The 24,607-nt window shown below is 45.6% G+C and overlaps 1 protein-coding gene across 12 annotated transcripts in view; it reads left to right on the forward strand.

Moving 5' to 3' along the window:
- DOCK7 (dedicator of cytokinesis 7) overlaps positions 1–24,607 on the forward strand; it is a 160,585-nt gene that overhangs the window by 31,800 nt on the left and 104,178 nt on the right. For 11 of the 12 annotated variants that reach the window (XM_030572523.1, XM_030572524.1, XM_030572530.1 and 8 more), the window contains exons 3-10: positions 10,843–11,018; positions 11,274–11,342; positions 14,032–14,161; positions 14,273–14,485; positions 14,924–15,009; positions 19,351–19,417; positions 20,794–20,943; positions 24,156–24,236. In XM_030572523.1, coding sequence (XP_030428383.1) covers positions 10,843–11,018; positions 11,274–11,342; positions 14,032–14,161; positions 14,273–14,485; positions 14,924–15,009; positions 19,351–19,417; positions 20,794–20,943; positions 24,156–24,236 — 972 coding nt within the window. Of the gene's footprint in view, positions 1–10,842; positions 11,019–11,273; positions 11,343–14,031; positions 14,162–14,272; positions 14,486–14,923; positions 15,010–19,350; positions 19,418–20,793; positions 20,944–24,155; positions 24,237–24,607 lie in introns of those variants that run through there. The other variant, XM_030572534.1, reaches the window with a different exon arrangement.

The raw sequence follows: 24,607 nt of genomic DNA on the forward strand, positions 1-24,607 counted from the left end.
TGCCCCAGTTATTTAAATTTTCTGTGCCTCAATTTCCCAATGTGTAAAAAAGAGAAAATAGCACTTATTCACCCTTCATGAAGTGCTTTGAGGTCTTTGGATGCACAGCATTATATACATACCAATTTAGTTAGTTATTTAATAGCTCGACCCTTCTGTACAGCTATATACAGTCCATGGAAGAATTCCTAATTATCCAAATAGCATACTACATACAGCTATGCCACATGTAGCCACTTGCACAAGTGTTAAATAGATACACTTGGTATATCTGCTGATGCCCCCTACATAAACCAATGCTTATTTAGACCATAAGCATGGTCTGGGGGACAACATCCTCTTGCAGACCTGGGATGACCAGCAGTGGATCCAGAGCTTTTGCATGAAGAAAACTACATTTCTGGAGCTCTGTGAGCAGCTTGCCCCAACCCTCCAGCATAAAGACTTGTGTCTGAGGGCAGCCATGCCTCCCCAGAAACGAGTTGCTATAGCTGTCTGGAAGCTGGCTACCCATGATTGTTACAGGTCTGTTGCCACCGGTTTGGTGCTGGAAGATCAGCTGTGGGTAAAGTGGTGGCAGAGTGAGTACACTCAGCCACAAAGTTCACCTACCACAGCTGGAGCTGGATGCACCTGGGCAATAGAAGTTAGAGATGCTTTATGTTGCTTCATTAGGGACTTGCATGGGCCAGTGGAAGAGGGGGGAATAGTAGCTTTTATGAATGTGCTTGTGGGGGACAGGGATTGATTGCTTGAGAGGGGTTTCAGTGCTTGAGGGGTTGATTGCCATGTAACATACTTATGAATGACCTGACCATTTATCACATGGGGGTTAGAGGAAGGCTGATTCACAGTATGAATTGATGTAAGGAAGTGATTGATGTATGGATTGATGTAACTAATTGTACTGAGAAACAGTGTTTATATACAAATTCCCAATTGTCCCTGATCACGTGTTCACCTTTATTATCTGAAATTCACATTGTAAGAGGTGGTGCAATGATAGCAGTACACTTTTTATAAACAATTATTAGAAAAGTACATTAACCCCTTTCCAGGCAGACCAGCTGCCATTTCCACACCAAAACACCAGTAACAACAGAACCTCAAAAAAAGTGCATGAACAAATGCAACCCATCTGTAAGACAGAGCCACTACTGTTTCATGTCCCCTGGCCCCCATTCTCCTTTCCATGTTTGCTGTCTGCTTGGCACCAGGGGAGGAGAGTGGAGGCATCCAAGGGGCGGGGGTCAATATGGAAGACTGCATGGGACACAGTTGCCCTGCCCAGCTACTCATAAGGTCTGACTGCGTGGACCACCCAGGCATGGAGTTGTCCAAGGTTTTCCTGGACTGCATCCCAAGGTACCATGCAGGGGACTCAGGCTGTGGTGTAGGTGCAACAGGAGCCAGTGCTCTTTTGACCATTGGTGATAGCAGCTGCTCCAGTAGTTCTTTCTGCTGAGCTCTGGCATCCTCCCTTAGCTGCCATTCCTGTTCCAGGAAGTGCCTGCTCCTGCGCCGAAACCATGTCCTTAAGCTGCGCGGCCAGCCTGAGCCTTTCCCCTCTCTTCTTGCCCATGCCTTTCCTCTCACTGTCAGTCTCTCTGTCTTTGATACTGGGCCTGCTTGTTGGCCCTGTCCAGAACTTCAACCACAAGTTCATCATGGAAACACTTCCTCTTGGAACGGTCTGTAAAGGTGTATTGGCCTGGGCTTCTGCTGCAGTGTGGGGGAGCTGTGAAGGTGCTACAGGCTGTAGAGGGCAAAGGGCCTTGGAATAGGACAAGACACACAAAGTTAGTGTCAGAGCAGAAAATATCCTTTTGGAATTTCAAGGACATGAAATGTTACTGTTGAAAACTGAACTTCAGTATATAGAGGGCTGCTTCAGATCACAGAAGCTCCCTGTACACAGCCACATTTATCACAGTGAAAGAAGTGCAGAGACAATGGTAAGTTAAAAAACACAGCTGCTTTTTATTTTTCTGAAAATTGCAAAACAGATTTGTAAATGGAACACATTTCCATAGTCCGTGGCTCCCCCAGTTCACTGTTTTCAGGCGGCACGTTAGAGCTACGCCGCTGAGTGGTTACAGAGTAGCGTCCTTACAGGCATGGCAACATAAGACTATTATTTTTAACAAACAGGAAAGATCTGTGCCTTTCCAGTAAAAATTCACTTTTCAAGGCTTTTTTTACTGTTTGCATTTCCCAGTAGCCATTTTGAATTCCACATGATGGAAGTGGACAGGTAGGCTTGGGGAACACCAAGGCCCTGGCATTAATCCATCAGCAGCAGATATATGTTGCTAGCCTGGGCTTGTAATAACTTTTACATTGGTTCATAGAATGGAGACCTCTCCCATTTATGTATTAATAAACATACCAGGCTCTGGGGCAGCTTCTGTTTCTGATGCCAGTTCCACAGTGGGCTGTTTCTTGAAGCTGGGCGAGGAGGCATACAGAGGAGAGCGTCAAAAAGTGGCTCAGAGTACAGCCCTGGGATACGCTGCAGCTGCTCCTGTGGCAAAGCTTCCTCTGGGACTGGTGTCAGCAGCAGAGTCACTTCACCAACTTCATTTGGCACCTGCTGCTGGCTCCTATCAGTTCCCATGCTGGATTCTGGGCCTGGCAAATCGCCATCCTTGCTAACCAGGTCATCATGCAGCACCGTTGGCTCTGTGCTCAGTGTACTGCCCAGCACCTGGTCAAATGCCTCATAAAATGGGCATGATGTCTGTGATTTGCCCAAGGTGCAGTTCTGGTCCCTGATTTTCTGGTACTGGTCCTGAGCTGCTTAATTTGTTCCCTGTACTGGTTACCAGTCCAGTAAATTCCCAACACTGCCAGCTTCTTTGCCAATAGCTGGTCATTCCTCGTCATTCCTGGTGTGGTCATTCCTGGTACTCTTACTGCTGTCCACTGTTTTGCTGGCCTCGGACCTGAGATTAACCACAATCTGGCTGTGAAGCAGGGTGCTTTGCGGAGGACTGCTTCTGGTCAATCTCCATTGCAAACTCAGAAGGTTCTCCAAAGGTGTGTTTGCAGCTCAGCGGTTAGGAAAAAAAAGGAAGAATTGAACGCTGACTTGCTGAGCTGCTGCACTACAGAAAGGGGGCTTGCTTCCATTTCTGTTAAGTCGCTTGGTGATTCTTGAGGACAGAGGAAGTTGGCCCGTGGGATTGTGGGATACTTTTGGTGGACTCTCAGGACCTGAGTCTGGGGGAGGGTGGCTACATTGCAAAGCAATAGTGCTTGAGCCCTGGGTCTCAGTTTGATTTGAGCTCAAACCCTCCATCCTCATGTGGTTCTAGGTCCCTGCGTCTGAGCCTGAGTCGAAGATGGAAGAGGGGTTTAGGCTGAAGCCTGAGTCTGAGCCTGGGCTTACATTGCAGTGTAGACATACTCTGTGGGTGTTGACAGTGGGTCCAGCTTGTGTCCCCCCCCAAAAAAACCCCTTAGCCATGTGGGGTTTGCATATGCATTAAAAAAAACTAGTTGGTGTGCACTGCTGGAAGGCACTCAGGTACTATGATGATAAGTGTGATATAAGAACCTGTACAGAACAGGATATAGTGCAGAATAGACCAGCAGAGGCAGGTAGCTTTCATTTTGGAGACTTTTCCATTTTGAGAATCTGTGAGGAATCATTCTTTTTAATACAGAGTACGTTTCATATCCAGGTTATAACAATTTTCAGGTCAGGCACATTTTTGGGCCTACACTATCTGGTCGTGTTGGGGTATGGAACACTATTAATTTTGGAGATCACATGGTGTCAAGCCACTTGTTGGAATCTGCCATTCATGTTGCTGTGGTTGGGGCAAGTTCTACAGATCTTACACAAGTAAAACTCCTTTGGGGAGCTGGGGAAAAGACTACAGGATTTAGTGCATAGCAAACAGATCCAATTGATTCTTCTGTATAAATCTCTGGGACTCTTTGAGGGGGAAGAATAGATTATATTTTGCATTTCCGAGAGAAGACATTTACATGGAGACAGTGTTAGCTTTTATGGGGGTGCTCCCTTCACAGTTTATACTGATTTAGCAACTGTATTTGCATTCCCCAGGGTAAATGAGTTCTGTGTGTCCCTTGAGACAGAGAGTGACCTTTGGTGGTTAGTCCAGATTTGTCAGTAATCAAAGAGAAAGTGACAGACCACCGGTAATAAAATGTGAGATTTACTTTTGAGTTAAACTAATGAATTTCCAGCTCTTACTGAAAATGTGGTAGAAGCAATGTCAGTGATACTATAATGATTAGCATAATATACATACCAGGAGGTGTGAAAATTAGCTTCATACTGTATGTTGGTTAAGACTAACTGCAATCTGGCAGTAGGGCAAGCTGCTGTTTTAGTTGGAAGGTCAATCTGGGGGAGGGATTGTTCAGTGGTTTGAGCATTGGCCTGCTAAACCCAGGGTTGTGAGTTCCATTCTTGAGGGGGCCACTTAGGGATCTGGGGCAAAATCAGTACTTGGTCCTGCTAGTGAAGACAGGGGGCTGGACTCCATGACCCTTCAGGGTCCCTTCCAGTTCTTCTTCGAGTGATTGCTCACATCCATTCCAGTTAGGTGTGCGCGCCGCGCGTGCACGTTCGTCGGAAACTTTTTACCCTAGCAACTCCAGTGGGCCGGCAGGTCGCCCCCTGGAGTGGCGCCGCCATGGCGCCCAATATATATCCCTGCCGGCCCGCCCGCTCCTCAGTTCCTTCTTACCGCCGTGTCGGTCGTTGGAACTGTGGAGCGCGGCATAGCTGTCCTCCACGTCCCTAGCTCTCCTAGTTATCTATCGTTATCTATTGTTATTCTCTAGTTCTATTACAGTTGTTAAATAGTCTGTTAAGTTGATAGTTAAGTTAATTAGTTGTAAAGTACTTCTTCGCCGGGGGCTTAGCCCTTCCCGGCACCCGGCACCGGGCTCATGCCTGGTTCGCCGGGCTTCAAGCAGTGTGCGGCCTGCAAGAAGCCCATGCCTACCAGCGATCCCCACGAAGCGTGCCTGAAGTGCCTCGGGGAATCGCACAGATCTGACAAGTGCCGCATCTGTAAGGCCTTTAAGCCGAGGACAAAGAAGGAGAGGGATCAAAGGCTCCGAACTCTCCTGATGGAGGCGGCACTTGACCCGACGGCTTCGCAGGTCGTGGTATCGGCACCGGCACCGGATCGCTCCGGCACCGAGAAGACTCCTCGGCACCGACCCTCTCCGGCACTGGAGCCAGAGCCAAGGCCGTCGAAGTCTAATACTCCGGCCAGGCAGACCCGGCTAGAGCGCCCGGCCTCGACATCGGCCGCGGCGCCGCCGGCACCGTTAGCACCGTTGACTCCGGGCCCGGCGGGTCCGTTGAGTCCGGTGCCGCCGAGCTCCCCCATGAGATCTGGGGTTGAGATAGTGGTCCCATCCACACCGGAGACCTTCGCCTCGGCTCGGGACCTTATTGCCCTGACGGAGCCTACTCGGCTGCCACCCCCGGTACCTCCGGTGCGGGTCGCGTCCAGAGGCAAGCCCATGATGTCGGCACCGCCCACAGACAGTCGTTCGCGATCCAGGTCCCGACGTCTTGGGCGCTCCAGATCCCGACGCCGCTCGCAGTCCCGGCACCGCTCCCCTCAGCGGTACCGGTCGCACTCGCGGCACCGGTCGGCATCGAGACGGTCACGGTCAGGCTCCAGCCGACACCGGCACCGCGACTCCAGGAGCAGGTCCCGACGCTACTCGCCGCACCGGTCGACCTCCCGGCACCGAGCTGGTGGCAGATCCCGGTCCCGGTCCCGATCTCGCTCGACCTCCCGGCACCGAGCTGGTGGCAGGTCCCGGTCGACCTCCCGGCACCGAGCTGGTGGCAGGTCCCGGCACCGAAGCGGCGCCCGGCACCGAAGCGGCGCCCGGCACCGTGACAGATCCCGGTCCCGGTCCCGCTCCCGGCACCGATATGACTCCCGGCACCGGTCCCCGGCACCGAGACGATCCTCCGTGCCGGCCCGCGCAGACCCGTACTATCCAGGGTCGGCCCCACCGTGGCCCTCGAGGCAGCCGTCCGTATCCTCCCAGGCGGACAGCGGCTATGCGCTGGGCACCGACCGGCAGGCGGCGCTGTTTGCTGATCCGCCGCTGCAGGACCAAGGCCCTCAACAGTGGGGATTCTGGACACCCTGGGCGTACCATCAGGCCCAGGGCCCCCAGCAGCTCCCTGCTAGGCCGGCGACTGCGGAGCGTAGGGCCCCTGAAGCCTCCTTGTCTCGCCCCCCTCCCTCCCCGGAAGGGGACGAAGGGTCCAAACAGCAGGACTCCGCTGTGGCTCCGGAGACAGAGGCGAGGGCTGAGGAAGACCCTCAGTTGGACACTATTGTGCCTGGGGTCTCATCATCCTCCTCCGCGGATGAGGCGGTGGCGGGTACCTCCTCCAACAGTCCCCCCCCCGCTGGATCTTAGGGCGCACCAGGACCTCCTCAGGCGATTGGCTCAAAACCTGAATCTGCAGGCAGAGGAGGTCTTGGAGATAGAGGACCCAATTGTTACCATCCTCTCTTCTGATGCTCCCACCAGGGTCGCCCTGCCCTTTATACGGACCATCCAGGCCAATGCCAATACTATCTGGCAGTCCCCGGCCTCCATCCCTCCGACAGCGAAAGGAGTCGAGAGAAAGTACATGGCCCCTTCTAGGGGCTATGAATATCTACATGTTCACCCCACTCCCGGTTCACTGGTAGTGCAATCGGTGAACGATAGGGAGCGTCACGGCCAGGAGGCTCCGGCCCCCAAGTCCAGAGAGGCCAGGCGGATGGACCTCCTTGGCCGTAAGGTGTATTCGGCTGGGGCGCTGCAGCTCAGGGTCTCCAACCAGCAGGCCCTGCTGAGCAGATATGCCTTTGATTCCTGGGTGGCAGTGGACAAATTTAAGGAGCTGCTGCCACAGGATGCTCGCCAAGAGTTCACGGCCATCTTGGACGAGGGCAAGAAGGTCGCACACACGGCCTTGCAAGCCTCCTTGGACGCTGCGGACTCGGCTGCCCGTACCCTTGCGTCAGGAGTTACGATGCGTCGCATCTCCTGGCTGCAGGTTTCCGGCCTTCCGCCGGAACTCCAGCATACTATACAAGACCTTCCTTTCGAAGGCCAGGGCCTATTTTCTGACAAAACAGACCCCAGACTCAAGAGTCTGAAAGACAACCGAGTCGTTATGCGGTCCCTCGGGATGCACACTCCCGTGACGCAGCGTAGATCCTTCCGGCCGCAACAACAACAACAACAACAACGCAGGCCGTTTTCCCAGTTCCGCCAGCGGCAGGACCTTTACAGGCGCCGCGGCAGGAACGGGAGGCGCAGGCAGTCGGGGAACCAAGGGGGGCAGAACCAAGGCTCCTCAAAACCCCCGCCTGGTCCTAAGCCTTCATTTTGAAGGTGCGCTCGAGGGCGCAGTAACAGTTTCCCCTATGGATCCTTCCCCCCCGTTTTCCAACCGCCTTTCGTTTTTCCTCCCGGCGTGGTCCCAAATAACATCGGACCGCTGGGTCTTAAGCGTGGTGCAGACGGGGTACCGCCTGCAGTTTGTTTCGTTTCCTCCTTCCCGCCCTCCTTCCTCGTCCCTCTTCAGGGACCCCTCTCACGAGCAATTCCTTCGGCAGGAGATGCAGACGCTCCTCAGCAAAGGAGCTATAGAGGCGGTTCCCGAAAACGAGAAAGGCAAGGGGTTTTATTCCCGCTATTTTCTGATCCCCAAGGCCAAGGGGGGCCTCAGGCCTATCCTCGACCTGCGAGAGCTCAACAAATACCTCGTGAAGTTGAAGTTCCGCATGGTATCCCTGGGGACCATTATTCCATCCCTGGATCCGGGAGACTGGTACGCCGCCCTCGACATGCAGGACGCGTATTTCCACGTTGCCATTTGGCCACGCCACAGACGCTTCCTCCGCTTCGTTGTGGGGGCTCGTCATTATCAATTTGCGGTCCTCCCGTTTGGCCTGTCCACGGCCCCGAGGGTGTTTACAAAATGCATGGCAGTTGTCGTGGCGCATCTTCGGCGCAACCGTGTCCACGTGTTCCCTTATCTGGACGATTGGTTGATTCGGGGCACGTCGGAACAGCAGGTGAACAGCCATGTCCGCGTGATCACCGGCATGTTTGCGAGTCTGGGCCTCTTGATAAACACAGACAAGTCCACCCTGAGGCCCACTCAGAAGGGTGGAATTTATCGGGGCCGTCCTGGACGCCACTGTGGGCAGGGCCTCGCTGCCTCGGCAGCGGTTCCAGACCATGGCGGCGATCGTTCAACGCTTGCGGTCAGCCCCGTTGACGTCAGTGAGGACATGTCTAACCCTGTTAGGCCACATGGCGGCGTGCACTTTTGTGACCGACTACGCTCGGCTCCGCATGAGGCCTCTCCAGCTGTGGCTTATCAGTCATTACAGGCCAAGGCAACCGTTAGACATGTTAATCACAATCCCCCAGAAGGTCTTAGATTCCCTCGGCTGGTGGTTGGACCAGTCCGTATTGTGTGCGGGTCTTCCCTTTCACCCGTCTCAGCCCTCGGTATCCCTGACAACGGATGCCTCAGATCTAGGCTGGGGGGCCCACCTAGGGACCCTGCGGACGCAGGGCCTATGGTCCCAGGAGGAGGTGGGGCTACACATCAACATGAGGGAGTTGAGAGCGGTCCGCCTTGCTTGCCAAACGTTTTGTCATCAGCTTCAGGGTCGTTGTGTAGCCGTGTTCACGGACAACACGACGACCATGTATTATATCAACAAGCAGGGCGGCACCAGGTCCTCCTCCCTGTGCCTCGAGGCGATACGACTCTGGGACTTTTGCGTAGCCCACTCCATTCACCTCAGGGCTTCCTTCCTTCCCGGAGTACGGAACACGCTGGCGGATCGATTGAGCAGATCCTTCCTGTCACACGAGTGGTCCCTTCGCCCGGACGTCGCTCTCTCCATTTTCCGGAGGTGGGGTTATCCCCGGGTGGACCTCTTCGCGTCCAAGGGGAACAGGAAGTGCCAAGCGTTCTGCTCCTTTCAGGGCAGGGAGCCGGGGTCGATAGCGGATGCCTTCCTCATCCAGTGGTCGACCCACCTGTACTATGCATTTCCCCCGTTCCCTCTGGTCCACAAGGTCCTCCTGAAGGTGCGCAGGGACAGGGCTCTCGTGATCATGGTGGCCCCGGCGTGGCCCAGGCAGCACTGGTACACCATGCTGCTGGACTTGGCCATAGCCGACCCAGTTCCCCTGCCCCTTCATCCGGACCTGATTACCCAGGACCACGGGACCCTCTGTCACCCAGACCTGCAGTCGCTGCACCTGGCGGCGTGGCTCCTGCGTGCCTGACTGGTTCTGAGCTGCGCTGCTCTACGCCTGTGAGAGAGGTGCTCTTGAGCAGTAGGAAACCGTCCACAAGAGCCACATATTCAGCGAAATGGAAGCGCTTCTCCTGTTGGTGCGTAGAGAGAAATCTCCGCCCTATGGAAGTTTCGGTATCCGAAATCTTAGACTACGTTTTGTCCCTCAAAGGGCAAGGTCTGGCCTTATCGTCGTTGCGAGTCCACCTAGCAGCTATCTCCACCTTTCACCCGGGTGCGGACGGTCGCTCCGTTTTTTCTCACCCGACGGTGTCGAGATTCCTTAAAGGGCTGGAACGTTTATTCCCTAACGTCCGTCCCCCTGCTCCAACCTGGGATCTTAACCTGGTGTTGTCCCGGCTCATGGGGCCCCCCTTTGAGCCGTTAGCTACTTGCTCCCTGCTCTACCTCTCTTGGAAAACTGCCTTTCTAGTGGCTATCACCTCAGCTAGACGGGTGTCGGAGCTCCGAGCTCTGGTGGTAGACCCCCCATATACGGTCTTCCACAAGGATAAGGTGCAGCTGAGGCCACACCCTGCTTTTCTGCCCAAGGTGGTCTCAGCCTTTCATATCAACCAAGAGATTTTCCTTCCGGTTTTTTTCCCAAAACCTCACTCCTCAGGCAGGGAGCAGCAGCTCCACTCGCTGGATGTCCGTAGGGCTCTCGCGTTCTACATAGAGAGGACTAAGCCCTTCCGAAAATCCCCCCAACTTTTCGTGGCGGTAGCAGATCGTATGAAAGGTCTTCCTATCTCCTCCCAGAGGATATCCTCTTGGGTTACGTCCTGTATCAGGACTTGTTATGACTTGGCCCATGTCCCTACGGGCCGTGTGACTGCGCATTCTACCAGGGCGCAGGCGTCGTCGCTGGCTTTCCTAGCCCGTGTGCCCATCCAGGAGATCTGTCGGGCAGCGACCTGGTCATCGGTCCACACCTTTGCTTCCCACTACGCCCTGGTCCAGCAGTCGAGGGAGGATGCGGCCTTCGGAACTGCAGTGCTCCGGGCCGCGACTTCTCACTCCGACCCCACCGCCTAGGTATGGCTTGGGAGTCACCTAACTGGAATGGATGTGAGCAATCACTCGAAGAAGAAAAGACGGTTACTCACCTTTGTAACTGTTGTTCTTCGAGATGTGTTGCTCACATCCATTCCACACCCGCCCTCCTTCCCCACTGTCGGAGTAGCCGGCAAGAAGGAACTGAGGAGCGGGCGGGCCGGCAGGGATATATATTGGGCGCCATGGCGGCGCCACTCCAGGGGGCGACCTGCCGGCCCACTGGAGTTGCTAGGGTAAAAAGTTTCCGACGAACGTGCACGCGCGGCGCGCACACCTAACTGGAATGGATGTGAGCAACACATCTCGAAGAACAACAGTTACAAAGGTGAGTAACCGTCTTTTCTATGAGATAGGTATATTTCCATATATTAAAAGTGCAGTAGAAAATAAGACTTGCGTTTGATTTTTCTCATTAAAAACTCTCCTGTGGCTTGGCTTCTCTTAGGTTCCACTTACGGAAGCTGTGGATCCAGTGGATTTGGAAGATTACCTTATTACTCATCCGCTTACAATGGATTCCGGTCCTTTGAGGGACTTGCTTGAATTTCCTGCAGATGATATTGAAGTTGTGTATAGTCCTCGAGAATGTAGGACTCTTGTGTCAGCTGTACCCGAAGAGAGGTAAGGTGCAGAAAACTGCAGGCCTGATCTGCAAACACATGTATCTTTTCGTATGGAAGTGGACACCACTGAGTTCAAAGGAGCTGCTTGGGGTATAAGTGATTGCGAGGTGGTGGCCAAATATTTCTTTTGTAATAACTTCTTCCAGATGTATGAAAAAGGTTGTATTTTAATATATTATGAAGTGAAAAGTCAATGTGTCATTAGAAAAATCAAGTTTTTGTGATTTGAAGAGATTATCTTATTCTTTTACAGTGAAATGGACCCTCATGTGAGGGATTGTGTAAGAAGTTACACAGAAGATTGGGCAATTGTGAACAGAAAGTAAGTTACAATGTGATAGTTATCTTTTTGATTTAATGTCTTGATCTTTCAAGGTGGATTCTGGTATGAGCAAACTGGATAATAACTACAGCCCTACATTTCAAAAGTGACTAGGATTTTGGGTGCCTCTCCATATTGGCTTCCTAAACCAAATGAAGTGGATGCTCCACATGTTCTGAAAATCAGGCCCTTCTAAGGTATCTGGTATTCCATGCCCAGAATCTGAAGCACCAAAAATCCATTAGTCACTTTTGAAAATTTAGACCATTATCATCAGTGATAACTTCCTTTTCGTATTGGACGGAAGGAAAAAATTAGGGAATATAAACATTTAGCTGAAATATCTCTCTCTCTCACTCTCTCAGCATCAGTTTCTTACAAAAAGAAAGTAGATTGGGGAAGGTTTAGTGTATGCTTTTGATGGGTGAGCATCTCTGTAGTAAAGGTGTCTAAAGTAATAATCGTGTGCTCAAAGAGGTTTTGCAGTTGTACATTACTTTAAAAATGCTCAGTAATATTTAAACGCTACCAACATTTACATAATGCTTTGATTTAACTGTTTAGAGCCTGTGCATAAGTTGATTAATTTATGCAAATCAATATTGTTAACTCACAGTGTCTGTAAGCAAATAGTCTAGTCTCCGGCAGCATAACCCACATAGCCAGCAGACACTCATCACTAAATTTAACAAAGGTTTTCATTGTTTCCAAATGCGCATGTCTAAATGCTGCCCTCCATGTGGGTGCACCAGAGAGGTAAAGAGTGCAGTGAGTGTAAATGAGTACTACCGCACTCATACAGGGAGCAAGCAAGTCTGACTCCCAGCACTGAGTGTGCTGAATAGACATAGCCACTGGCGGTTAGTAGCACAAAATTAGGTGTGTCTGGTTGGGGTGAGGATGAGGCTTGGCTCTCACTCCCCCCCTGTGGACCAAGGTAGCTGCCCTGAGAAGCGCACTCCCTGTACAGATTAGCATGCTGAGTGCCCAAGAGACATTGTGTCTTTCAAAGGCATAACGTCTCCAACCTCTGCCGGGGAAGTGGTGGGCCTCCTCCCCCTCCTCGGCACAACTCAGTCTTGCTAGAGGCATCACTGAGCCCTTTGAGACCAGCAGTAGCACAGACAAAATTACCCTCCCAAATTGTGGTCCAGCTGATGAATACTAGCCACCAACTGCTGGAGGTAACATCTTCCCTCCCCCGCTCCGCCCCCCATCCCCTGCAGAGGGTATGATCTATAGCCAGAGCAAAGTGGTGATGGGGCCTCGGAAGGCGGGCAGCTGCCCACATTAAGAGCCTGATCCTACAAGGGTGGAGCAGCTCCTGGAAGTGCTGAGTGCTCCCAGTTCCCCTTAGCAATTGAGGGTGCTCTGCACCTCCAGGAACTGATAGGAATCTTGCAGATTGACCCCTCAGTGCAGTCCCTACAGTGCAGATGAAACACTGGTGGGAGACAGCAGGTGTCTTTTCTGACTAAGAACTGCAGGGTTGTGTGTGAAGCAGATGAGTCTGACTGCTTAATTGGGAAGGACCAAGTTTAAAACCCAAAGTATGGTCACTTGCTCTATGGGTTGTCAGGATTGTGACTGCTTGCTGTACATGAAGAGGGGCAGTAACAGACTTGCTCATAAGCAGTCCCTTCGGGTCAGTGGTTAGAGTGGCATTGACTAGCTTTGGTTGGAACTAAATCCAGCCCTTCTTATCTAGATTAGCAGGATGCTATAAAAAGGGGCTTCTGACATGTCTCCCCTCTGATCCTGCAGAATATAACTGGGGAGAAATCGCTTATTCCAATATCTTTGTTTGCAGTTCTCTGTGCCCAGCGCATTTGGTGGGCACTTGGTTCTCTTGAGTGAGTGCTCTAATTGTGCTGGAAATAGTAAACCCATTTTCTCTAATTGTCTGAGAAAACAATAGGTTTTCTTAATGCTGATCTTTGCAATAATTTGCTACCCTACCCTGGAGGCAGCTATCCTAAAAAGCGTTGCATGAAGCTATGATTAAAACAAATTTTACTTTTATCAGCTAAGCAGTGATTGAAAGGTAATACTTTTGAGTCTTTGCTTTGCACATTCATATAATCCAGATAAAACACTGTCTACCTGACTGATAAATCATAATAGTACCAGGGCCAGTATTATTCAAATTTCATTGGAATTTGAGGTCACATATCATATTACTCATCACTTCATAGGATCAGACCTGAATTTGGCCCATAGCTTTCAAGATATCCATGTTTTCCCTGGCCTGGTTATCTGTGTCCCCAATAGAACCCCAAAAGCTGTTCATCCCCACACTTTTAGCCAGTTTAACCCACTCCACCTTTAGGTCCAGCTTTACAATCACCATATTTTCCACCCAGGTTATTTGGGTCTACACAAGATTTCCTTTCAAAGCTAGTCAGTACTGTTTTGTATGTTAATGGAGTCATATTGCTGTGCAGTGACATGAATCATTCCCAGTCCAATGCAGAGCAAGAAATGACTGAGAACGGGAAATAAACCAGGGTCTTCCACACAACACCACCACATCATTACAAGCTTACTGTTAAGGATGACAACAAATATTTCTGGGAGTGATTTATAATTTAAAATGGTGCTGTGATAGTACTGTATATGTTCAATTATGCTTATTCGGGGATGGGGTTGAGAAGGATAAAAATTACTTTAAATATTCTGTTTTGAATAGATATCACAAACTGGGAACCGGATTTAATCCCAACACATTAGACAAACAGAAAGAGAGGCAAAAAGGGCTCCCGAAACAGATCTTCGAGTCGGATGAGACTCCAGATGGCAACAGTTACCAAGATGAACAAGTAATGTGCCTGAAAACCCTGCCATGTAAAAAACTACTTGATAGCCATGTTTTAAAAATACAACTCCTTCCCTATTGCATTATTAATTACATTTAATTTGTTAAATCTCAGGATGACCTTAAAAGGCGTTCAATGTCAATAGATGATACTCCACGGGGCAGCTGGGCATGCAGTATTTTTGATCTGAAGAACTCCCTTCCTGATGCTCTTCTTCCAAACCTACTTGACCGAACTCCAAATGAGGAAATTGACCATCAAAATGATGACCAGAGGAAGTCAAACAGACACAAGGAGCTTTTTGCATTGCATCCAGCACCAGATGAGGTATTTTGAGTGAATGTGGAGTGAACTAGTCTAGAAAGAAAACATAGGGAATAAGGGGAATGTGGGACAAAGTCAAATTACGATGGATGTAAAGTACTAAGGAAATAAGATCATCTCAATTTAATTTCCATAAAACTGTATTCCAGTTTGCCTCAAGTAGCATACGTTTTGTGCACGTGAACTAGCCAAGGATGTTACTTTCCAAAGACCTTTTTTCTTTATAGATCTCTAGTCCCCTATTATGTAGATACCCTAAATTAAATCCCTTAGCTCTTATTTATAGTAACAGTGAATGCAACATGCAGTTAAGTCTTGAGGATTAAATTGTTACTTATGTCTTAAAAGAAAAAAATCTGAACCTGGTTTAGCTTTTTAATGATACAATTGGAGTGTAGCAATGACCCGTGTGTAAATGACTGCTTCTATGACAAATTCCAGGAGGAGCCTATCGAACGGCTTTGTGTCCCAGAAGTACCCAAAGAACATTTTGGTCAGAGGCTTCTTGTGAAGTGTTTGTCTCTTAAGTAAGTATTATTTTAATATAGGGTCAGATTCAGCTGTTATACCAGTGTTTACGAGGAGTAACTCCATTGATTACCCCTTACTTAAAGGGACACAGTTAAGATTGTTCTTAGGCTTAAAAAGGCATGTATTGTATTGTCATTAGTTGTGCAAAATTATGGAACTCATATCAGCCGATTTTATGTGTCAAACCTTTGTGGTAAGTGTGTGAAACAGAAAACACTCATGATTCCCTGGCTCACTGTACATCCATTGTAGACAAATCTGTGGATGTGCCCTAATACCTATCAGAAGCCAATGCATGCTCGATTTGTCACATTGGGCTCTTGGAGTAAGTCAGACATTTTGTTTTTTGCGCTGTAGCAAAGGTTGTGTCTTTTTTTGGTTTGTTTTTTTAAAATAATCATAATGAAAACATTACTGCAGATTTTTAAGATAAAGCTTGACAGTGTGAGACAAGTGGCAGGGTTATGTGAAGGTTTAGGCTCAACAACCTTGACTTGTGTCACTTTAAGAGCTAAGTCTTTTTACACTTAGCAAGCTTTAACTGGAGGAATAGAAACCTGTTAAACAAGTTTAATGAAGTGAAGCTCCTGAATATAGGGTTACCTGCAGCTGGATCATTGCCTATAACTCTTCTCTAATAACACAAGGTAAAATTTTACTGTTATTCCCTTAGAGAAATAAAGTACAAAGCTGATTTTCCACACTGCTGTATTCCTCTTCTGTGTCCTCAGTTAGATCAAGCTTTGTTAGAGAGCTCAGGTTAGACTACATTGCCCATCATAACTAAGACATATGTGGGACTTACCTTCTGCAGGTAAAACACTTCAGGACCTGATATAGTCTTAGAGATGAGATTATATTTCAGCCTTTTATTTTACTGTGTGATGTCATGAGCTAGAACAACATAATATGCCGTAGCAGTGAAGCTTCCTCTCCAAAAATAGCTGTATTTGGTGGAAATAAATTACATTTTAGAAATTAATGAGTTCTGCTATTTGAGTTTATCCTGTGTATATTAGTAAATTTATAGCATATCTTTCAAAAGCATAGTTGCCCCTAATACAGAGATAATTTGTATTTTGTGCTACTGTTTGTTATTTTTATGGCACCCAAATTGTGCTAGCTGCTTCATGGTAGAGAGAGAGACATATGGGCCTTGCCCCAATGAGTTTACTGTCTAAAGCTACACGTGATTTAATGAATGGTGGCAAACAAACAGCAGGCACGGGGTGGATGAGGAAGGACGGGGTAACAGCAATTTAAAAATATACTCAAGCAGGATTGTAACCTGGGACCATTGTCAGGCTGAACCAGACAGACCTTATTGCAAATGTAGGGAAAATTACCTTTTCTATGACCCAATCCAAGACATTCCACTCCTCGTTGTTAGGAGCAGTGCAGAGCTGTCAAGTTCAGATGCTCATGTTTTGTATGATTCTTACAGAGAAACAATGCTGCATATGGAGCTTTAGGGGCTTTTTCCTGCAGGGTGCTATGTGTCTCCCATGAGCTGCTGAACATGCTCCATCCCCATTTGCCTCGTTCTGTTTATATAGCTCTCAGTACTGTGGTATGTGAGTGCTTCCGAATCTTTTAACATATTTAGCTTCACACCCCATTTTACAGAGGAGGAACTGAGGCACAGAGAGACTAAATGACTTGCCCAAGGTGTCAAAGGAAGTCTGTGACAGAACAGGGACTTGAACCCAGTTTTTTCTTAATCTCAGGTTAGTGCCCTAGCCACTTGGTCATCATTCCTTTCACTAGGAGCTGAGGCTACTTAGGTCTCCCAAGAGATGCTCAGCACTTTGTAGGACTAGCCCTTAAGAGCACCATGCTGCTCTCTGATACCAGAATCCAAATTGCTGCTTATCTACTAAAATATGCTTTTGCTCTTGAGACCATTCGTTCATTTCAAAAGCATATATCCCAGCGAATCAGACAGGTTTTGAAATGGCACACTGGGTCTAACTAGAGAAGTGAACAATTACACAGCAGTAACTAACTTGAACAGTCATTTGCTCTGTTTCCTTGCCAATTATTTTTCACATATTTGTGTTGTGAATGCTGAACTGCCTTGACTGCTTGGCCATACAGCAAAGTCATAACTCTGAATAGTAGCATCAAACTTGTCTTTGGAATGAATGTAATTTCATCAATGGAGTATCATGACACCTCTGATGAAAGATGGACACCCATGATTATTTTTTTGCACTTTATTAGACTCTTTAATCCAGGGATTTCAAAGATGCCATTAAATATAATAATATAATATATATAATAATATATATTATAATAATATCATATAATACCATCTGTAATAAAAGATGGTATATATTACATATTATATATTTACAAATATAAACTACCATAAGGTAAGTACTATTTTCCTCTATTTTACAGATGAAAGGTTATCAGCCCAGAGAAATTAAGTGACTTGTCCAAGACCACATGTTCAGTCAGAGCTGGATCAGGGAATAAGAGATGTAGGTGGCAAATTCTCATGGAAGAAAAAAATTCAGATGCCAAGAGTTTAAAAAAAAAATAGATGCAAATCCTTAGAAAAATTGTTTTTAGTTTTCTAATCAGCCATAGAGCCGGTCAGGAAATTTAGCCAAAAATGTTTCCAATGAAAATTGGAAATTTTTTCAGATGAAAATGGTTGAGAGTAAGAAATTCTACCAATTCTAGGTTAAATTTTCTGAGTCCCAGTCTCCTGCTCCAACCATATGTCTTTAGAAAAAATTATCTTTTGATAATATGCAAGCGTGGCAAGAAAAGCTATACGAAGAATAAGTGATAGAATAATTTCTATTTGAAAGTTTTCCCCAGCATGAAAGAGATCCCAACAGGGCCAGATTCTTTTTACAGCCCGTGTGTTCAGCCAGAGACAGAATTTGACTCTAAAACATCCATCTTTACTGTGCAAGCAATAGATGATTGGACTATTTTTGTGTGTTTTTTGCAGGCAGGCTGGGAAGGCCAGGTGGGTTATTTCCTGGGAAGGTCACAATTCTAGTCTGTGCTGATTAGAAGGGATAGTGTTTCAAAGTGTGTCTCGACCATCAAACTGGTATTATAATATGCTGTGATACCAATAAATAAGTCTTTGAGCTGATTTCATACTTTGAAACAAAGTCAGCATTCAGTCTGATCACACTCTTCAGAAACGCAAACCAAAAGGCAAGCATTGCAAACTATGCATCAAGCCAGATAGGAGCCAGCAAATAAGCCAGCCCTGCTTCCCTCTATCTAAAAGGTAAAGGGTTATTAGACTGTCCATACAGCTCTATGTGGTACCTCTACTGTGCTATATTTAGTCTTTTGAGAATATTCCTCTTTGGGAATATACAGCCCTGTTCCCGGATGTCCTTCTAATGAAGAGTAAACCTCGTCCCTTTGATTTTTATCCTTGTAATTATCTATTTTTGCTGTATATAGGAACTGCACTTAACATTTTTTTAAAGAAGATTTCTGTTTATTTAGTTGTCAACAGTAATTGGAAACCAAAACACAGAAACCAAAACCCAAGATCTTACTTCTAACAGTTCCTCTTTCAGGAAAGTCAGGGACATTCCTGATAACTAGTATTGGAAAGTGACAGTGTCACTTTCAAAAGAGCTTGACATTGTCAATGAGCTGTTTTGATTATGTCTAGGTGTACAGTGAATTCTCATCACAGAAGCTAAGGTTCCTCCATTTCCATTGGTCCAGCTATATCAGTTAATCATTGCTTTTCTTCGAGAAAACCACTAAACTGCTTTCCTTAGCTTCCAATAACACCAGTAGAAGATAACCAAATAAATATCTTGGGTTTAGGATTCTGATCCTACACCACTGCCAATCAATAAGACCAGGATCAGCCCCTAGAATTCTTCCCTTATCAGTTGCTTCTAGGAAAGAAGAAATAGTCTAGTTTTCATTGCCTGCTGACAGCTGTTTCAGATGCCACTTGTGTATCTTTTCCTGAAATGCTAACTGAGGAAGAGAGAGAGAGAGAGAGAGAAGCCTGACAAAAAAGGATACTATTAAGTTTCATATATCCAGTAGTCAGACTGAGCTAATGCTGGCGCCTGTCTAGTAACACTTTTTTGGTAGCCCCATGAGTGTCTGCAGAATTTGTTTTCATGTGAAAGATTTCTGTAATAAGATTCTGGTCCTTTTTGGGTATGTCTCCACAGCAAAGAAAAACTTGCAGCTTGGACTGTGGAGCTGTTTCATTGCTGTGTAGACTTCTGGGCCCTGGCTGGAGCCTGGGTTCTAGGACCCTGCAAGGTTTTTGGTTTTGAGTCAAACTCAAGTCAAATCAATTTATTTATTTGTCTCTTCCCTTAAAGATTTGAAATTGAAATTGAACCCATTTTTGCAAGTTTGGCTTTGTATGATGTTAAAGAAAAGAAAAAGGTATGTAGTTATTTTTTACTTACACGGTGACATGTTTGTGTATGGGGCATTAAAGGTATGTGTCCAAACAACTTACGGTTGAAGGCCCTAATCCTGCAAATACTTCCTACCATGAAGCCAATGGGACTACTTATGATAGGAAGTATAGTAAAGTATAGGTTTCAGTTGCACTACTCATGTATTTAAACATGTACATTTTGCAGGCTCAGGATCCAAGTTAAGGTATTACAGAAATTTCAAAAAGGTTCATTCTCTCTGTCTTTAATGACACATCAGTTCAAACAGACATGATTTTCTAGAAATATGCAAGCAACTTAAATCTGAATACCTGTAAAGGGACACTGTCAGCTAGTTTCAAGTTCAAAATGTATGAATGGAAAACTTAAACTAAAAAATGATTAAAAAAAAATATATATATATATTTTTAACCCCCCTCCCTTTTTATTTTGAGTGATTCAATCATTGCCCTGGCATGTTGTCAGTCCAAATAACATTTTGCTAGTGCATGAGAATAGGAAACTGACTAGAAACAAAACTGACCAATCTGTTTTTGTAGTTCAAGTTGAGTGAAATGCAAAGTGAATGGAGTGTAAGTAATGAGAAGTAAGCTAGATTTTGAAAATTCTTTTGGTTTTCATAATCCAAAATATTGTTAGTAACAAGGTAAAGATATTTTTAAAAATAAAGTATATGTCTTATTTTGACGCTGTCACTTCAATGCTTGAATATCTCAGATAGTCTTTTAAATGTGAGTAGGTCGACTTTGTGAACTTGGCTTAATTTTTTAGTCACATTTCAGAGACCAGTTTTGATCATCTTGTCATTTCAGTCATTTTCTTACATGTGATATGTTCTTGAAGTGGCTTTAGTGACCTCTGCTGTTGATAATGGCATGTTACTCCTTTTTGGCACTGGGATCTTACTACAGTCACTAGTATTTGGTATCTGTGGAATGTTTCAATGTATTAAGGTTACTCAGCCCCATGCCATGCTATTTTTGTGTTTCAGCCTAGCCTGGGGAAACTACTCTTATAGATAATTTCCTTCTCTGACACTTTGAAACTGTTGTAATAGTTAATCAAGGGATCTGAATCATATTTGAGAGAGGTACAGTAGGTTTTATCAATAAAATAATAAATAATTTACATTTTTCTTTTCTTTCTGCTTTTCTTTCCCCCCTATTGTCTGCCTTTATGAAACTGATGATTTTGGACTTCAGACAATACGGCTTGGTAGTATTGTTTGCTAAATAAGTGATATCAACAGGGGCCATTGTGCAGTCTTTTTCAGGAATGTTTTAAAATTGCTGGAGGTGTTTCTGAAGAGTTCACTATAAAGTGTAACAAACATCTAGAGCTAGCTAACATCTCCCTTAGATTTCAGAGAACTTCTACTTCGATTTAAACTCTGAACAAATGAAAGGAATGCTGCGTCCTCATGTCCCACCTGCTGCCATTACCACTCTGGCCAGATCAGCCATCTTTTCTATTACTTATCCCTCTCAGGATGTCTTTCTGGTAATAAAGGTAAGAAGGGGCGTGTGTGTGTGTGTGTGTGTGTGTGTGTGTGTGTGTGTGTGTGTGTGTGTGTGTGTGTGTGTGTGTGTGTGTGTGTGTGTGTGTGTGTGTGTGTGTGATGTCATTGTTCCTTGTTTATGTTAAATTAAAAAACTAGTACCTGTAGACCGCACAGACCTGTGACTCAAATGTATTGAGGCAAATTTTGTCCCTTGGTGATGGTCATGGGGTGTTCCCATAGGAACACCTAAGAATTTGACTAATTTCAAATGGTCTTTTTATGTTAAACATTTTTATATCAGACACTCTGGAATGGAGAAGTAGGCTGGTTTTAATATTGAAAACCCTAGAAAACAGCCTAGTGCATAGCGGCTTTTAAGGGACTGCTATTTTCTGTGAAAGGAAACAGTTTGATGGAACATTAAAATGATAGAGAAGTTACTGGGTAACATTTAAAAAAAGATGCATATTCAAGTACCATATTCAAAAGTGACCTAGGGCCAGATTTTCAAAGATATTTAGGCACCTAAAGATGTAGACAGGCACGTAGGAGAGTTTTCAAAACCATCTTATCAGGAGACTCCCACTGAAGTTCTGCTGAGCTGCAGATAGCTAGATACTTAGGCATTGCTGCGCTTGGTGTTGCAATGCCTAACTGATTTCGGAGCCTAAATCTCGTTTTGAAAAATGGAAGCCTTAGACACTTGGGAGCCTAAATCCAATTGACAGTTAATTAAATAGAATTTTGTAACTGTGACCTAAGTGTGTAGTATGCCGATAATGTTGCATTTCATCCCACGATTCTATTTCTATTTTTTGCCTAGTTAATGTATCATTTTAACGCACATCACTTTTCACGCACAGTTGAAAGGGGAGAGTTTCCTTAAATAGACTTCAAAGTTATCTTGCACAGAGGCTTCAGTATTCTAAAAAGTATTGTGATTTGGTATTGAGTGTATACTTGAGATGCTAATGCATTTCATTGATAGTTACTTATGAAACTGCGTATATGTTAATGAATACATCCTAATGTGCTATCCATAGCAGACTTTACAAAAGCAAATGTAAGATGCAAAAAACTAAAAAGGTAAACAAAATGAAACAACCATGGTGGTCGATACACAATATCACTAGTGCCCAGGGAAAGCTAGATCAAAGTACTTGTCTTTAATCCTTTTATCTTTAAATACCAAATGTTCTGAAACCTTTCCCTCACTGCTGTTCCTCAGGAAAACGTATCTCCAACCATTACACTCAAAAACACAAAACAAAACAAAAAACCCTCTTATTTCTAGCTTACGGAACTTTTTTCTGTAAACTCAGATTTGTGTACGTCGGGTTCACATAACTCGGGGACCGTCTGTATAGGGCTCTATCTTCAAACCTGGCCAGAAATTGAAAGAACAGTATATGTCATATAAGATATCTAAGTACCAGATCTGTGAGCATGATCAGGTAGATAAACATCTACATTATATACATTGCACCTACTTTTTATTGGCACCTGCAAAATTGTGGGCCCCTGGAGGGAGGCTGGATAAGGCCAGGTGGAAAATTAGATCCATAAAATGTAGTGTTGGTAACTTCAGGAATAAGGAGTGTGAAGATAAAGAATATTATTCCTCCTCTCATGTGGCTAGAAGAACACCCCAATGGGAGGGACATTCATAGAATCATAGACTTTAAGGTCAGAAGGGACCATTATGATCATCTAGTCTGACCTCCTGCACAACGCAGGCCACAGAATCTCACCCACCCACTCCTGTATTAAACCTGTGTCTGAGCTATTTAAGTCCTCAAATCATGGTTTAAAGACTTCAAGGTGCAGAGACTCTTCCAGCAAGTGTTCATCCCCTTGCTGGCTGAAATTGGGAATTGGATAAGTTCTCTACCTCAATCCCAGCATGAATTCTTCCCCATTGGAGAAAAGGGAATGTGTCACACCCTTTCTATTTGCAGCCATTGGTTACATCACCCTATAGCAAGCTATGTTTTAAAAATTGATTCTGAATGTATGAACAGATAGATTAAGCTTTTGGAAGTAAGTTAATATGGTGGCTCAGTCAAAATTGTCCCAAGAAAGATCAAGGAGTTTGGTAACTTAGGTCATATTCTGATCCCAGATTTGCCACACGTGTCATTGCATATCTTGTAAAATCAGGGTCTGCATTTGTACAGTAGCTGATTTTTACAAGATGAAAGGCAGAGATATACACCATGTAACTGAGATCAGGATCTAGCCAGAAGAGCTTGTGATTGCACACAAGGGCTTGTAAACTCAGTGTGGTAAGCACAGCTGGTAGCCATTTATTTAACAATGGTATTTTGATTTTTATTACGTAATAATAGTAAGTAAGCTAGAAAAATAGCTTGCCTTGTCAGTTGAATTTTCACATAGGTGTTAGCTTTGTTACGTATTACGAAATCACTAGCTATGCATCTGAACATTTCTAACTAACCATCCTAGCTAATCTGGGCATGCAAAGGATGATGGTAAATATTCTTCTTTCTTATTTGTATTATGGTGCCACCTAGAAGCCCTGGTCATGGGCTGGGCCTCATTGTGCTAGACGCCGTACAAACACAGAACAAAAAGGGCCTCCAAAGAGCTGACAGTCTAAGTAATGGCACGTATGCAATGCTTAGCTTGTGAAGGCAGGGGTGCTTTTTAAACCAATTGATATGTCCCCACCTGTCCTCACTGCTCATTTGTGTGATCCACCTGTTTGGTCTCATCTCCTATATTTCAGGCTCTTTGGGCAAGGACAGTAATTTTTTATACCTTTGTACTGGGCCTTGCATAATGGGACATCAGTCTGGTTGAGAACTTTAGGTGCTACTGCGATACAGATAAAATAACATTGAGAAGAACCAAATTCAGAAGAATCATGAAGTAAGAATCTGACACTTAATTCTTTAAAAGCCCTTGGCAAGCAGCTAAACTTTCAGAAGACTGGAATTTGGACCTTCATTTTTGCACTTGCAATTGAATTGTGGGTGAGAATTGGATTACTCACACTTCCGACTATCTGGCCAAGGAGCATGTTCTTTGATTTACACTTACAGTTAAATGTGCAGGTGCAAAAGGGAAAAGAGCTTCAGCTCTTTTGAATATATATTCTTCTGAACATGTCTAAGCTACACAGAGTGTTCAGTTAATTTGCCATTCTCTGATAAATACATATCCCTGACCTCACTTAACACCTGCTGTTTCTTCTCAGCTGGAAAAAGTATTACAGCAGGGGGATATTGGCGAATGCGCAGAGCCCTATATGATTTTTAAAGAAGCTGATGCCGCAAAGGTAAGCATTTTTGGAAGTTTAGAGGAAATGTTGGCACTGATACTTACAAAGATATTGAAGTTTAATCGTTCATATTTTAATTAAATGTATTGACCTTATTTCCCTTTACTGTGGGTTTGTCTGGGTTCCTGTTATTCCTGTTACTAAAACAATACCTTTAACTAGGAATCTTGTCAAATTCTAAAAGGGAATTATAAAATAATCCCAGTATCACAGCTGCTGGGGAGTTCCCCTTCTAGCGTTTGAATTGTGGTGCTTTTACAACCATATTTTCCTGTTTTCTTAAAATGTTTTCCTCTCTATTGATGTTGTGTGGAAGATCCACCCACACTTTGGAGGGGAAACTGACTATCATGAAACAAACTGTAATC

This window comes from Gopherus evgoodei, chromosome 8, assembly GCF_007399415.2.
Source record: "Gopherus evgoodei ecotype Sinaloan lineage chromosome 8, rGopEvg1_v1.p, whole genome shotgun sequence".
In the NCBI taxonomy this organism is placed as follows: domain Eukaryota; kingdom Metazoa; phylum Chordata; order Testudines; family Testudinidae; genus Gopherus; species Gopherus evgoodei.